Below are 17,633 nucleotides of genomic sequence, written 5' to 3'. Positions count from 1 at the left end.
GACATTAGTAATGATGTAAATTTTTACATCCTTACTAACAGTACAGTACTATCATATTCTGTTCACCCCCCCCCTCCAGAGGGTACATGTCAGGAATTTGATGATTATGATATTACAAAGCCAACTATAACAAATATCTTAAGTAACAATGCACATTTCTCTATTTTGGATTAAGGATTCTATGAATAACACATCAGCACTACAGAGGTTTTTCCCTATCCTGTGACAATCCCAACCATGAAACATGATAAGCCTATAGTGCATTTAGTTATTTGGGATTGTGGCCAAAGCAACTAAGACTATGAGACCAGTGTATTATATCAGTTAATGTAATAGCATTACATTAACTGATATAATATCAGTTAATGTAATCATAGATGTAATACCAGTGTATTACATCTACCTCTCCTGGCAAGAACCTATTTCAGTTTTTTCAGTCCTTTACATGAGTTCACTTTTCTTCTGCAACGTGTATATAAACAACTGCTTAATTGTATTTTTGAATCATTTTTTTATTCAAATATGACATTTCCATAAATATTTTATTGATATAAATATATTATATATTTTTTAATTATTATGTTTTATATAAATCTTATACAACTATTATGTCAACATATGTTATTGTGTGATCGTTAAATTGAGTTAAATATTCTACAATTTTTTTTAAAGTAGAGGTGACTATTTTATCTTCTTTTTCCTTGTTTATCGAAATCATTTGAGATAGACAAAAATGTGCTAGTAAACAAAAGAATACATAACCTAGAAGTTGCAAAAGGAGGTGATGAGTAAAAGGGTAAGAAGTAAGTTTTTTTGCATGGAGATGGTAGGAGTACTGAATGCAGTGCCTGAAAGGGTAGTGAATGTGCAGACTGTGGATAATTTTAAGGAGTGGTATGATAGGCTGTGTTCACTAGTGTTGACCTCCTGCAATGAGTCTTGTGATCCATGGAAGTCAGGAAAAAATAAACATGAAACATAAATAATAAAAAATAAACAGAAAACAACAAATACACATAATACAAATTAATAGTTTGTTAAGATTAACTAATGGAATGAATTCTGGTAAAAAAAGTACTAGGTGATGAACAGTAAATTCAAACATACACTTAATTAGAAGCAGTTTCCAAACTATAAACTCACAAATAAGTCATAAACAATCTGATAAAACAGCAATAATGAATCATCATCTTCACCACCACCAGTTTCCTGATATAGACTCCAAAGGGATGTTCAGGTACTATGACAGCACTATACGATTAAGTGAAAGTTATTATTAATCTTCTATCCACAATTCTCCTCCAAATTAGTGTATTACTTGTAAGCACTCCTATACTGTCATATCTAACATTTTAATCTTCTAAAGCAGTTCTAACTGAATCAATCCACCTAGACTTTGGTCTTCCTCTGAGTTGCTTTCCTGCCATCTTGGCAACAAACACCTGTTTTTGCTAACCTTTCCTCACCCATTCTATTTAAGTGGCCATACCACCTTAGATTAGCTCTACTGACACATTCTTGAATGCTAATAATGTCAAGTTCCTTTCTAATATCTTCATTTTTAATATGATTCTGCCATTGATGACAATGGCTCGTTCCCCTAATTTTTCTCAGAACCCTCATATCTGTGATCTCCAGTCACTGATCAAATGCTTTATTTATAACCCAACTCTCAGATCATAACTTAAAACTTTTGAACATGGCCTTGTATACTGCTAGTTTGGTGTTTTGACTAATTTCTCTCTTATTCCATATAAATTTATTCAACTGGCTACCCACCATACCAACTTCGTGTATTCTGTTGTCTATTTCCAAATTTAACCTGCCATCTTCACTAAAAACTGTGCCTAAATAGCCGAAATATTTTACTTGTTCTATAGGATCACTGCAGCTGTAGTTTTCTATGCTCCTGCTTATTTTCATAGGTTTGGTCTTTTTATTGCTAATTTTCATGCCAAATTTGTTACAGTTGTTATTCAATTTAGTTAGAGAATTCTGGAAACTTGATGTGTTTAGGAGTACATCATTATCTGCATAAAGCAAATAACTGAGTTTGAAATCTCCTGGTGCCACTTTCTTTCATAATATGATCCATATAAATGATGAATAAGAGTGGAGATAATGTGCATCCTTGTCTTACCCCTGATTTTATTTCAAACCATCTTCTTGTATTTCCTTCAATTCTAACTGCTGACTGAGAACTTAAATATAAGAACTTAATTCTTAAATATAAGAACCCAATGAATATCATCTCTCTCTCTCTAAGTGAAACATACAATCCTCACATCCTTCATAACCTTTCACACTTTCACAACTCCCAGAAGTGACCCCTTGTTATCTCCCATCCACTCACATATTGAAAAATTTCTTAATCATATTTCTATTATATCATCTCTGTGCATGCATTTCTGCAAGCCTCTGAATTTCAACTTTGTTCACCATTACTCCCAAATCCCTAGCCTCATCAATTTAGTGCAGTCCAGTTCCGTCTATGTAATATACAGTCTGTAGTTTTTTTTATCCCTTATTTTATCCCTAAATAAGATTACACTTCGACAAACATAATGATGTCCAATTCACCACTCTATTTAGATCATCTTTCAGGATATTTACATCAGCTATATTAACTATTGCTCTCTGCAGTTTAGCATAATTGGTAAACAATGGGATATTCTTCCCTCCAATCAATGGAAATACCCGAACATCTAATTCACTTGATAAGAGAGCTATATGACAACCAGAAAACTTCGATAAAAACAGTCTTTGGAGAAACACAGTGTTCAAGTGGAAAAAGGGGTGAGGCAGGGTTGTATACTGACCAGGGCCGGCGGAAGCGGGCATGCGGTGCATGCGGGCACTGCTACGAAGGGGAGCGCCGCCGCCGGGGCACGGTTCGTAAGTTAATTTTTAAGAAAAAAAAATTTTTATAATAAAAACAAAAAATTCTTAGAATGATCAATATTAAAATAAATAAGGCCGGATACACCGATTAAAAATTTTAAAAAATTGTATATTGCTGTCTCTTTGATCAGCTGGCTGTTTACAATTTTGCAGCAAGAATGTCTCCAGAATGTTGTGTCTACTGCAGTCTATCTAAAGTGAAACGGTGAACGGTTTTTATGCACAGAAACGAATTTTCGTACAAAACATTTGTTGCTAGTTAACCAGTCATATGGTATGCATCTCAGGCTACTGACAGTAGCACAGTGCTGACTATTATTTCGTCTCTGTGTCGTGTTGTGTAATAATTTCTTGTGGGTATAAAATAGAAATGAAATCAAAAATTAAACAAAAGTTATCCGGTGCACAAAATCGTAAGCATCATGCTACGAAAGAAGCAGATATTAAGAAACAAACAAGGGCTCTTAATAAATTTATTAAAATATTCTGATGCAGATTGTAACCAACTCGATACATCGGAAATCAGAGTTGACGTACTATTGCAACTATAACAAAGTACTATTGCAACTATTGAACAAGATAACAAGACACATGATTTAAGTGAAAAACAGTTAAGAGAAAATTTAGTTGTAGTTGACCACAAAATTAACACGTTGTTAGTCTCTGTAAATTTAGAAGATCCAGGTGAATGGGAAAATATTGATGAAAAATTACGAGTTGGTTTAATTGAAATGGGGCCTGTTCAAAAGAAAAATATAATATATCCCAGAGATACATATGGTTGTAAATTTGGTGACGCGTATTATAATAGAAAAATGGAAAACGGGGAGCTCGTGCCAAGAACATGGCTCATTTATTCCGAAACTTTAAAAATCTGTTTTTTGCTTTGGTTGCAAACCTTTCGCACCTACTGAAACAAGTAGTCTTGTAGAAGGTTATAACAAATGGAGAAATGTAAGTACAACTTTGCATAGACATGAGACTAGTTTAACTCACATGAAAAATTGCTTAAAATGGAAGGAACTTGATAAAAATTTAAAAAACAAAACTACTATTGATTGCCAGACTCAAAGCATGTATGAAATGGAAAAGAAACATTGGACGAGTGTTTTAGAACGCTTGATTGAAATTATAAAATTCCTTGGTAGCCAAAATTTAGCTTTTCGTGGATCATTTGATAAATTATATGAAAGGAATAATGACAATTTTTTAAAATTAGTCGAACTGTTTGTGAAGTTTGATCCCGTTATGGAAAATCATGTTGAAAGGGCTCTACAACGAAACAATTGAGTACACTATTTGAGTGAAGACAGTCAAAATGAAATATTGGAAACTGTAAGTAACAACAATCAGGGATACAATTTTATTATAAATTCGAAAATCTAAATATTATTCCATAATTTAAGACTGCACACCTGATGCAAGTAAAACAGAACAAATGACCATTATTATTCGCTTTGTTTCCTGTGACAATGGAATTGTCAAGATCAGAGAAAACTTTTTAGGTTTTGCAAATACATCAGATTCCACAAGACGTGGTTTATGTGCAACAATAATGGAACGACTGGAAAAATGGAACATTCCCATTGAAGACATGTGAGATCAATTGTATGACAATGGGGCAAATATGAAAGGGAAAAAATATGGGCTCCAAAATTTGCTTTTGAACAAAAATCCTCGAGCTTTTTACGTGCCATGTGCTGCTCATACTCTAAATTTAATCATTAACGATGCAGCCAAAGCAAATGCAGATACAATTAGTTTCTTTGCAATTATTCAAGAAATATACAATTTCTTTTCATTCTCTTACAAACATTAGGCAATCCTTTTAAAATTCGTAAAAAATTAACATTGAAACAGCCATCAGAAACGCGATGGGAAAGTAAAATTAATGCAATCCGCCCTCTACAATATCAGTTAGGAGAAATTTACGATGCACTTTTTGAAATTTTAAATAATGAAAATTTTAATAAAGAAACAGCATGAAGCACAAACATTATGTGCTAAAATAAAGGACTACAAATTTATTTGCTCTCTTATAACTTGGCATGATTTACTTAACAGAATAAACCCTGTGAGTAAAATGCTTCAAAACAAAAATATAAACATTACACTTGCTTTAGAATCTATCGAAACTTAAAAATATTAAAAAACGATAAAAATTTTAAAGAAGTTCTAAAAAGACAAAAGAACTGAGTGAAGAGGTGGATGGAGAACAAGAATTTAAAACTGGTACTGAAGTTCGATGATGAAAGAAGACGCAACAATTTGACTACAAACATTACGACGAAACGCCACCTTTGCAATCTCCACCTCCTTCCTCAATCTTTCATCAAGAACCCTTTCTAGGATTTTCATTGTGTGGGACATCAACTTTATTCCTCTGTAATTTTTACAGTCTTGTGCATCCCCTTTACCCTTGTATATGGATAAAGGGGATGTACATATTAAATTTAAACTTATATTAAATGTTCTAATTATTTCTGAATTCTTTTCTTATTTTCTCATCTATCTCGAGTTTCTTTTATTTTCCTAAAAGATAGTTCCCCTTATAAAAATTATTAAAAAATGTTTACAAGTTATTAAGAATTTAGCAACTTGTAAAATGCAAGAATTTTTTAAACTTTAGTTCAAATAAATTTTAACTTTAATTAAAATTCATGTTAATTTTGTTAGCGATTCGGGTCGGTGAGAAGGCTATAATCCCTGTATCATTATATTCAACGATTAAAGTGAAGTGGCTTTATCAAAATTTGCTTTTAACTTTTGAGAATTTTTTGAATATTCAGATTTTTAACGATTATCCTGCCTAGTCAACACTCCCGGTTCGTTAGATTTAGCGAACCAATGTGTGGCTGTTCTGTCAAAATTTATTTAAGAAATTTCAAATAATTTAAATTTTTATTATCGTAAAAGAACCACACACACCCGGATCGTTACAGGGGGCACTTAGATAGAAATTGTATGCGGGTGGCAAAGACTCTAGCACCGGCTCTGATACTGACCCTACCTTTTTTAATATTTATAGTGAATATATTATGAAAATGCCTGACTTAGACAAAGATGCTGCTGGAATTAAGATTGTTGACAGGAAAATAAATAATTTAAGATATGCAGATGATACAACCTTCATAAAAGAAACTAAAGATCTGGAGCAGTTGATAGGAATTGGTTAAGATGGAAAGTAACAAAGAAAGCCAGGCTTAATTTAAACATCAGCAAAACAAAAGTGATGGCTTCTGGCAATTTAAATGAATTTATAATAATAAAGTAGAAATCGTTGAAAGTTATGATTTACTGGGGTCCAGAATCAGAAATGATGGTAAATGTGAAGATGAAATTAAAAGAAAGATAATCATGGGGAAAAAAGTGATGTGAAACATGGCATAAATTATGAATTACGAATTTCATGGCCTTACTCGCACTTCAGACAGAGGTGTGAGTAAGGCCACGAAAGTTGAAACTGACAAAGCAATGGTACTTCCAGTAGTGATGTATGGATGTGAAAGTTGGATTATTAAGAAGACAGACAGAAAGTGAATTGATTCATTTGAATCATGGGTATAATTCAAATGAATCAATAATGACCAATAAGAAGGTTTTAGAGAATATATGCTCCTAGGAGGCTTTTGCGGATGACAGCACATTACACTCCTCCCTTTCATTGACAAACCCTACACAACTCACTTCAACCCACAGAACATCAACTATCACTGCCCTTAATTCCGATCTCCAAGCCATCCTCCAATGGGGCTCAGATAACCTCGTCAACTTCAAAGCTAATAAAACCCAGTTCTGTCTTATTTTTCACAAAAAAGAACCATTTTCCCCCAGCATTGTTTTTGATAACACTCAAATTCCCAGACAAGATGAGATTTCTCTTCTCGGAATTACCCTGACATTAAGCCTCTCCTGGCATAAACACATCGCAACCATTGCATCCTCAGCTTCCAAAAAACTAGGTTTTCTCTTTCGCTCAAGATGCTACTTCACCTCTAAATAGCGGTTAACATTATACAAATCACAAATCCACCCGACTATCGAATACTGCTCTTGCATTTGGAGTGGGGCTCCTAAAAGCTCCCTCAAAATGCTTGACTCAATACAGAGGAGAGCAATTAGACTGATAAATAACCCATCTCTCAACAACTTGCTCACCTCACTTTCACACAGACACTTGGTCTCTGCAATTTGCATAGTCTATAAATATTTCCATGGGAAATGTTCATCTGAAACAGAATCAATAATTCCCCCACTCTGTACTAGCCTACTGAAACATGCACAACTGCCACTCAACATCCTTTCACAGTACACCTTGAAACCCACAGAACAAGTTTCTTTTCCTCCTCCTTCATCCCAGTCTTCTCCGAACGTATTTCCCAAGGAATATAACATACAGGCTTTTAAATCAAATGTAAACAAGTTTCTCCTTTTATGAGTCCAACATTAAAATAAAATAAAATAAAATAAAAAATTTAAAAAAAGAGGCGATGATTGCCAGACAGAAGTTGATGTACTTTGGACATATTATGTGAGCTGATGAATTACTAGAAAAGGAAGTTATGTTGGGGAAGATTGAGGGAGAAGAAGAGGAAGACCATAAACAAGTTGGATGGACAACATAAAAGAACTTACCAACTTGACTTACAACTGTGGAAAGAAAGGATAAGAGGCCGAGTAGGATGGAGAGCCTTTTCTACAAGATCACCAAGAGTCGAAAATGACTGGATGGCACATAACAAAACCCCCAAATCATTCCCAGCAGCAGTAGCAACAGATGTGCAAAGCCCTTTGGCACACCACAGGTCACCTGCTTTCTCTTTGATTCAACTCCATCATATATTTCTCTCTCTCTCATGCCTGTCCACCAACAACCGCTTATCCATGTCACCTTCTTGTCCATCCCCCATTTGCTTTAACTTATAATAGGGTTCAGTGTGGTATCCTGTCAAATGCTTTTGCAAAGCCAGCATGATCATAGTGGTGCCAGCTCAGCTATCACTTTATTGTAGAAATTGAATAAATTACTAAGCCACAATTCCTCCCCTTCACAAAGCCATGCAGTAGCCCAAAGAGTATCATATTGCCATCTACCCCACCACAAGAAAACTATGCCTGCCAGAGCATGCATCATTGTGTTAAGTGAATATAATTACCACTACATAAATATAATTAATCATTAATAAGTCTTTCTATAGCAACCTAGCACTAGTAACTTTACATTTGTTTTATGTATTTTGAGTATAAACAGAAGTCTGATTACTTACTTGCTTATTTTCACTAAAATTTACTAGAAAAAGGGGTCGCAGTGGTCTAGACCACCTAATAGCATAATGTTGGTGACCTGTATTCAATAATCCAATGAAACAAGCCATATCAATCACAGTAAGCAGCATAGCACAAATGACTAACAAATTCTTTTTGTCTCGCCAGAATGTTTCTGCAGGCAAAAATGAGGCTGAATGTACTAATCGAAACAGGTAGAAAAGAAGACAGGCTAATTCAATACCCATGGTTACCTATTAAACATGAGAACAAGAATGATTATTGTAACCATGATTTTATTTCAGTAAATAATTAATTTGGAAAATATTACTTAACTTATAAAAACTAACAAAAGGATTCTATTTATGTAACAAACATTACTACAGTGATTCTCAATTATCCAACCTTCAAATGAACAAACCTTCAATTAAACAACCCTTGAATGGGTTAGCACAGTGTTTCTCAACCTGTGGTCTGCAGACTACCTACAGCTGGTACACAGGCAGATTAAATTAATTAATGAAATATATTTTTTTAATTATCAAAACAAATTAAAATTGAATAAGAAAGTAAAAATTATTGAAATCAAATGGAGCCTGCATCTCAGGGCATGAGCTCAGTGGATTTGGCATTTGTACACCATGGCACTTGACCCACGAAGGAAGACTTCTTGGTTTTGAATCTAGTCGGCAAATAGAAGAACTTTTTCTAAGCCTTTTTTCGACCGGTTCCCAAGTTAGTCGATCTCTGGCATGGGCAAGCATGTTTTTTCTCCCAGAAACTCGGGTTTTTCGCCCCATCAACTCAAGAAAATCGACTGTAGAACCCATACTATTTTCAGACATTAAATATATTGTGATAGGCACCACGAGATAGCAGCACTTGTTGAGCCGTCTCTCTTCACTGCGTGCCGCTTAATTAGTGATAGCCTTGGGCCAGCTATCTCTGATTGGCTACCAGTGGAGATTGAAATGCCCACTCAGTCTCCAAAATTTAGATAGGGATAAAACAGCCTCTCCTACTCCCTATACGGGAATAAAAGCTGTTAGGTGATTTTTTTTGAAAACATTGTAAATTTTATTAAGGCTCAACCACGAAATAGGTTATTTTCAGTATTCTTTGATGAAATGGATAGTGAATGTATACAACTTTTGCTTCATTCTGAAATTTGCTGGATTTCCAGGGGCAGAGTACTAACAAGATTATTTCAATTAAGACATGAAGTTTTATTGTTTGTAAATTAACATAATTCTAATTTTGCATCACTCCGTGATGAAGCATGGTTGGTAACACTATCCTATCTTTCAGACATTTTTTTTCGAAATTAAATGAACTAAATCTCCCCTTCAGGGAAATTCTTTAACTGTTCTTAATGTCTACGACAAAACAAAAGCATTCGAGAAAAAAGAAGAAAATAAAAAACTGGTGTTGTGCATTAGTTATGTAAAAGAAGACAGATAATTTGCACCTTTTCAACATTGGAATCCTTTTTAGTGGAAAATGATATTTTTGTTGATTCTGAGTTTCTGGAAAGGGTTTGGGACCACCTTAAAACTCTCAAACAGAATTTCGAAACAGATTTTCAGAATAAATTTTACAACAAATTTCTGTGGGTTCAAGATCCATTTCAAGATTATAGTCACGACAAAGACCTTTCGTTATCAAAAAAAGAACAGTCAATTGAGCTTTGTGACAGTGGGCTTAAAATGCAATTCCGTGACCTTGGTTTGGCTCGATTCTGGATCTCCCCTTCAGTGAGAAGTGAATTTACCGAATTATCTGAAGCAGCATTGAAAATCGACATGCAGTTTTCTACAACCTATATTTGTGAGAAAGGATTTTCATCATTCCTTCAAATAAAAACAAAATACAGACATCGTCTTAGTGTGCGTGCCAATTTTTGACTGAAGTTGACCAATATTTAGCCAGATAGATATCCAGCAACTCTGCAAATGCTGAGAAGCTAATCATCTCATTAAAAGTGAGTAATAAATAATTATATCATATTATTCATATTTATAAATTTAGGGACACAAAAACACACATGTTGAAAAGATTATTTTACTAATTATTAATAAAATAACAGTTGACGTTTCGACCCCTGTATCATCATCAGAAGGATACATGCATACATGGAACCAAGCTACATGCTCTAGTCTGGTATACTGGTAAACTAAATCTATAGTTAATTAATCTTTTTCCTAGCCTGACCTCTAGCAATAAAAAAAATAATAAAAAATTAATAAATTAAAAAAAAAATAAAATATACAACAACAATAAACTGCTAAAGTCCTCATGTATTAATATTCTTCTGGATTTGTACAGTTCTGATTGTTATATGATTTCCTTCAGTTGCTGTTGAATGTTACAAACACTTTACCAGGTTGTCTTCTTGTAGTGGGATTTTTCTTTGTCTTGTTTAGGTTGTTATACAGGTTGTAGATGGGTCCTCCTCATTCTTGGAATGGTTATGCCATCATTTTTGTTGAGATTTGGGTTATGTTTGAGCATTTTACATGACTCTTTAAATTTCCTCTCAAACCAGGTTTTGGTGCAGTAGGGACTTGGTATTTTTCCAATCAATTCTGTGGTATGTTTGGAGTGAGTGGTCAGAAAGGCCGGTTTTTCCAAAATGGAGGTATTTAATGTGTCATTTGTGTTGGTCTTGCCTAATTGGGATAGTTCTCTTGTTTCCCCTATGTATGGTATGTTACATGAGCATTGTATTTTGTATACCACTGGATGGGCTAGATGTGAAAGAGGATCTTTAGAAGAACTGAGTAGGTGTCTTAAGGTGTTTTTTTTGAAATGCCTCTAACATAAGGAATGGCAATAGCCTGAAATTCCTGAAATCTTTTTTGTTCTTACTGGTATCTTTGTGGAGGATCTTGTGAATAGTTTTTTTATACTGTATAGTTTTTTATACTTTATCAATTTTTTTTATAAATGTTTGGTTGATAATCTTGTATTCCTGGTTTAGAACTTGTTCATTAGAACAAATAGTTTCAGCTCTGTGTTAAGTAGTGGTAAGAATTTTTGTGTATGTATTGGCCTGTGTGTGTAGGTTTGCAGTAGACTGAAAAGGAGAGACAGCCAGAGGGAACACATGTGATGAGTGTGTCTAGGAACGGAAGAGAGTTTTCCCATTTCAGTGGTGAATTGGATACGTTTGTGTTGTTTGTTTAGGTGGCTAAGGAATGTATTTAGTGCTTCGTGGTCGTGGGGCCAAATGGCAAAAATATCGTCGACGTATCTGAGCCAAATTTTGGGCTTTAGACATGCTGTCTCTAGAGTACGTTGCTCAAAGTCTTCCATATAAAAGTTAGCCATTGGGGGGGAAAGTGGTGAGTCCATGGGTGTACCATATTTTTGAAGGTAAAAATTGTTTTGTCACACGAAATATCCAGAGCAGAGTACGTGGGCAAAGAGGGCCATGATGTCGTGTGGAAATATGTTCTGTAAGAGCAAGATAGTGTCATTGATTGGGACGTTGGTGAAAAGGGAAGTTATGTCAAAGCTGATTAATAAATCTTGGTCGTTGAGTGTAATGTTTTTAATTTGATTTATGAAATGAGTATTTTTTATGTAGGAAGGAGACTGACCTACCAATTCCTTGAGTGTGGCTGCTAATTTTTTGGCTAAGTGATAATTTGAGCTGTCAATTCCTTCAACAATCGGATGTAATAGTGTGTCTGCTTTGTGTATTTTTGGGAGGCCATAAATTCTGGGCACACAGGCATAATGAGGTATTAATTTTTTTGTTGTTTCTTCGGGCCATGTGTGTATGGATTTGATTAATTCAGTTGTTTTCTTTTTGATACGTGTTGTAGTTTACCATTTGGTAGGTGTTGTGGTCTGATATCAAATGGTTCATTTTTTCAATGTATTTTCTACGGTCTAAAAGGACAGTGGCATTACCTTTATCTGCTTTTGCGATTATGTCTTGGTTATTTTTTAAGGATTTAAGGGCCAGATTTTCGGTTTTGTTTAAGTTGCTGCTTAGATTTTTTGTTTGAATTTAGTATACACGATGTTTCCATAAATGGTGGTTGAATTTAAACAAAAAACCAAGCAGCAACTTAAACAAAACCAAAAATCTGGCCTTTAAATCCTTAAAAAATAACCAAGACATTATAATAACGAAAGCAGATAAAGGTAATGGCACTGTCCTTTCAGACCATCTACCAAAAATACACAAAGCAGACACACCATTACATCCAATTGTTGAAAGAATTGACAGCTCAAATTATCACTTAGCCAAAAAATTAGTGGCCACACTCAAGGAATTGGTAGGTCAGTCCCCTTCCTAAATAAAAAATGCACAACATTTCATAAATAAAATTAAAAACATTACACTCAATGACCAAGATTTATTAGTTAGCTTTGACATAACTTCCCTTTTCACCAATGTCCCAATCAATGACACTATCTTGCTCTTACAGAACATATTTCCACATGACATCATGGCACTCTTTGCCCACGTACTCTGTTCCGGATATTTCGTGTGGCAAAACAATTTTTACCTTCAAAAAGAGGGTACAGCCATGGGCTCACCACTTCCCCCCACCCCCCAATAGCTCACTTTTATATGGAAGACTTTGAGCAACATGCTCTAGAGATAGCATGTCTAAAGCCCAAAATTTGGCTCAGATACAGCGACAATATTTTTGCCATTTGGCCCCTACGGCCGCGAAGCACTAAATACTTTCCTTAGCCACCTAAACAAACAACACAAACGTATCCAATTCACCACTGAAATGGGAAAACTCTCTTCCGTTCCTAGACACACTCATCACATGTGTTCCCTCTGGCTGTCTCTCCTTCTCAGTCTACAGCAAACCTATACACACAGGCCAATACATACACAAAAATTCTTACCACAACCGAACACAAAAACTAGGTGTCATAAACACCCTTAAACACAGAGCTCAAACTATTTGTTCTAATGAACAAGCTCTAAACCAGGAATACAAGATCATCAACCAAACATTTATAAAAAAAAATGGATACATAAAAAAACTATTCACAAGATCCTCCACAAAGATACCACCAAGAACAAAAAAGATTTCAGGAATGCTATTGCCATTCCTTATGTTAGAGGCATTTTGGAAAAAATAGACAGAACACTACAAAAATACAACATTAAAACCACCTTTAAACCCCTGAATAAGTAAAGACACCTATTCAGTTCTTCTAAAGATCCTTTTCCATACCTAGCCCACCTAGGGGGTATACAAAATACAATGCACATGTAACATACCATACATAGAAGAAACAGGACGAACTATCCCAATCAGGCAAGACGAACACAAAGACACATTAAATACCTCCATTTTGATAAAACCAGCCTTTCTGACCACGCACTCCACACATACCACAGAACTGATTGGAAAAATACCAAGTCCCTACACTGCACCAAAACCTGGTTTGAGAGGAAATTTAATCATGTGAAATGCTCAAACATAACCCAAATCTCAACAAAAATGATGGCATAACCATTCCAAGAATGTGGAGGACCCATCTACAACCTGTATAACAACCTAAACAAGCCGAAGAAAAATCCCCCTACAAGAAGACAACCTGGTAAAGTGTTTGTAACATTCAACAGTAAATGAAGGAAATCATATTATAACAATCAGAACTGTACGAATCCAGAAGAATATTAATACATGAGGACTTTAGCAGTTTATTGTAGATGTATTTTTTATCTTTATTTTATTTTTTATTTATTTATTTAATAAATAAAAAATTTATTACATTTTTTATTTATTAAATAAAATTATTTATTTAATAATTTATTTATTATTTTATTTTTAATTTAATTTAATTTTTTTTTTATTATTTTTTTTTATCACTAGAGGTCAGGCTAGGAAAAAGATGAATTAAATACGTAGATTTAGTTTACCAGTACAGGACTAGAGCATGTAGCTTGTTTACTTATACGCATGTATCCTTCTGATGATGCCCTCAATACAGGGGTCGAAACACGAAGTGTTGTTTTATTAATAACACTGGCTAACAAAAAAAAATTTTTTTTCTGCTGATTATGATCTGACACTTGTTTTTTACTAATTTGGGTGCGCTGATTTCAAATATCAAACCCATTTTTCTCTATCACGTCAGGTTTTTCCTCTATGGCATTTTCTTTTTGCTAGTTTTAAGTTTTTGATAGTTTTAAGGAGGCAGTACTATTTAGAGGATCAAAAAAATCGATTTTTTAATATTATTTTCTGAAAGTATGTACTTTTAAAAATCTGTTCCTAACTTTTTATCAAGAAATTCGAAAAATTCCTGAAGAGATAGCCTATTATTCAAAGCGGTGCTCAGATCAGAATCGGAGCACTCACTGCTCGCGCTTTTTACTCATTTATTAGTAAACGAATAAATGAGTAAGAACCTGCAACGGCACATACTGGTGCTTTGAATGCGAGAGAGGCCGATAACCGACCTAATACATTTAGGTGATGAAAAGTAGGCGATGACAACTGCCTAAAACAAATGAATGCTATATGCGTCATAGCATTCATTTGTTTGCTATGACGCATATAGCACACAAAGAACGATCGAAATCAGTTCAATCATTAATTGATCATGAAAGTATGATGAGTGCTTATAACATTTCAATAAAGGCTCTGGTTTTTTTTGTCTTGTTAATTGCATGTTAGTCAGTAGTGAAGAAAATACATCATGTCTACTACTCGAAATTGTGTCAATAGTGTAGATTCCTTCTGCTACATTTGTGGCAGCTTTACTGTTCCCAGTCAAAGGACAAATATCACTGATTTCGTTAAGAAAGTGTACTTTGCATACTTTGACATAAAAATTGCAGATCAGGACAAGTCATGGGCTCCAAATAAAGTGTGTAAGTCATGTGTAGAAAATTTCCGACAGTGGAGCAAGGGAAAACGCCAAAAATTAGCTTTTGGCATTCCAATGATTTGGCGTGAACCGAAAAATCACGTAGATGATTGCTATTTTTGTTTAGTTCAGACTTCTGGTTATAATAAGAATAAGAAAAAAATTGTGTATCCAAATCTTGACTCAGCAATTCGTCCAGCGGCTCATTCCAATGAAATAGCCGTGCCAATTTATAAAGGACTTCCTTTACTTGAGAACAAGCATGATCGGGATGTGTCAGATGTTCTTGAGGAGCAAGACCCAGATGTTGATTTAGACAATGAGAATTTGATTTCTAGTTCTGGACTGCAACGTTTTACTCAAGTGGAATTGAATGACTTAGTAAGAGATTTGGGCCTATCAAAGGAATCATCGGAATTGTTAACTTCAAGATTAAATGAAAAAAAACTTACTGGAGCAAGATACGAAGATAACTTTTTATCGTAGCAGGGAAAGTAATTTTGTACAATATTTTAAACATGAGTGTGGGTTTGTTTACTGTAACAATGTGTCAGGTTTACTAACTGAAATGAGTGTTGTACAATATCATCCAAATGAGTGGCGTTTATGTATCGACAGTTCAAGCAGAAGTCTCAAGTGTGTCTTACTACACAATGGGAATGTATATGGCTCAATTCCTATTGGCTATTCAGTCTACTTAAAGGAAACATATGAGGACATTAAAAAGGTTCTGAAGTTATTAAAATATACAGACCATAACTGGATCATCTGTGTGGATCTTAAAATGGTGAACTTTTTACTTGGCATTCAAAGAGGATATACAAAGTTTCCGTGTTTTCTATGCTTCTGGGATAGTCGAGCTAGAAACCAACACTGGAGTCAGAAACATTGGCCTCTTAGAATATCCTTAAATGTTATAAATCAACCTTTAATCGACAGAGAAAAAATTATTTTTCCACCTCTACACATCAAACTAGGTCTTATGAAGCAGTATGTTAAAGCTTTAGATTTACAAGGTGACTGTTTCCAATACATATGTGAAAAATTTCCACAACTTAGTTATGAAAAAATTAAAGCCAGTGTATTTGATGGACCGCAAATTAGAACTTTAATGAGAGACCCAAATTTCATCAACTCTATGAACGAAATTGAGAAAGAGGCCTGGACTTCATTTATGATGGTTGCAAATAATTTTCTTGGAAACAAAAAAGCATGCAATTACAAAGATCTAGTGGAAACAATGCTTAAAAATTTCCAGCACCTAGGTTGCAACATGAGCATAAAGCTTCATTTTGTACACAGTCATCTTGATAGATTTCCTGAGAATTTAGGTGCTGTAAGCGATGAACAAGGCGAAAGATTTCATCAAGACTTAAAAACTATGGAAGATCGGTACTAAGGAAGATGGGATTCTCACATGATGGCCGACTACTGTTGGAGTATTAAAAGGGATTGCCAAAACAGAACACACACAGCAGAAATTGCTACAAACAAAAATTTATTCCCTGAAACTCATGTGTAAGTAAAATTGTTATTTTTTTATAAATATTCTTGTAATTTTTAATGAATATTGTTAAGTAGTTATGTATCTAATTATCGGCCTCTCTTGCATTCAAAGTGCCAGTACGTACCATTGCAGGTTCTTAGGCATTTATTCGTTTACTAACAAGCACGAGCGGTGAGCGCTCCGATTCTGATCTGCGCACCACTTTGAATACTAGGCTATATCTTTGGGAATTTTTCGAATTTTTTGATAAAAAGTTAGGAACAGATTTTTAAAAGTACATGCTTTCAGAAAATAATATTAAAAAATCGATTTTTTTGATCCTCTAAATAGTACTGCCTCCTTAAAACTATCAAAAACTTACAAATTAGCAAAAAAAATGACATAGAGGAAAAATCTGACGTGATAGAGAAAAATGGATTTGATATTTGAAATCAGCGCACCCAAATTAGTAAAAAACAAGTCTCATATAAAAGTCAGCAAAAATTGTGTTGGACTGTGTAATTAGTAAAATAATCTTTTCAACACGTGTCTTTTTGTGTCCCTAAATTTATAAATATGAATGCTGATCACCGTGTAACCTTAAAAGAAAGAATATCATATTATTTGTTTGGACTACAGTTTCTGATTATTCTGCTCACTGGTTTTGGAATTAATCCATTTCCAAAATCGGGGGTGAAATGAAAGTTACGAAAAGTGAGTCACGGTGAAGCTCAGCTCTACTGGTGAGGAGGATAGCTGCCTGTGTCCCGATTAGCAAAGTTCCGTACCTCGTACGGTCGCTTGTGGGAATATGCAGCTGAGCACACCGAATCCGTCGAATGCAGACAACAACATTAGTACGGTCATGGATTATACAGAAACACACATCACAATGTAATGAATACAAGCAGCACACAGGACAGATATAAATAAAACCAGCACAATGCCTGATTAATGCAACTACCAGTTGTACAATGGTTGAAACGTCTGCTGGATAAACGTCCGTTGTGCCTCTGGATAAAACAGGACAAATATAATTTAAAACCACCATCATAACACGATTAGTACAAATCACACGTGTAAGGTATATATGGCACGCTGGCGGGAAAATGCGCCTGACCAC

At 34.6% G+C, this 17,633-nt stretch overlaps 1 protein-coding gene across 2 annotated transcripts in view; it reads right to left on the bottom strand.

Moving 5' to 3' along the window:
• Positions 1-17,633, bottom strand: part of LOC150104641 (two pore channel protein 2-like) — a 480,610-nt gene that overhangs the window by 379,923 nt on the left and 83,054 nt on the right. For both annotated transcript variants that reach the window (XM_090395240.1, XM_090395242.1), the window contains exon 4: positions 8,169-8,420. In XM_090395240.1, coding sequence (XP_090251366.1) covers positions 8,169-8,420 — 252 coding nt within the window. The remainder of the gene's footprint in view (positions 1-8,168; positions 8,421-17,633) is intronic.

Source organism: Typopeltis vanoorti, chromosome 7 (genome assembly GCF_054136105.1).
Source record: "Typopeltis vanoorti isolate ZY-2024b chromosome 7, IOZ_Tvanoo_1.0, whole genome shotgun sequence".
Classification (NCBI taxonomy): domain Eukaryota; kingdom Metazoa; phylum Arthropoda; class Arachnida; order Uropygi; family Thelyphonidae; genus Typopeltis; species Typopeltis vanoorti.
The sequence above is the reverse complement of the archived record's forward strand: the minus strand, read 5'-3'. Positions and strand labels throughout refer to the sequence as shown.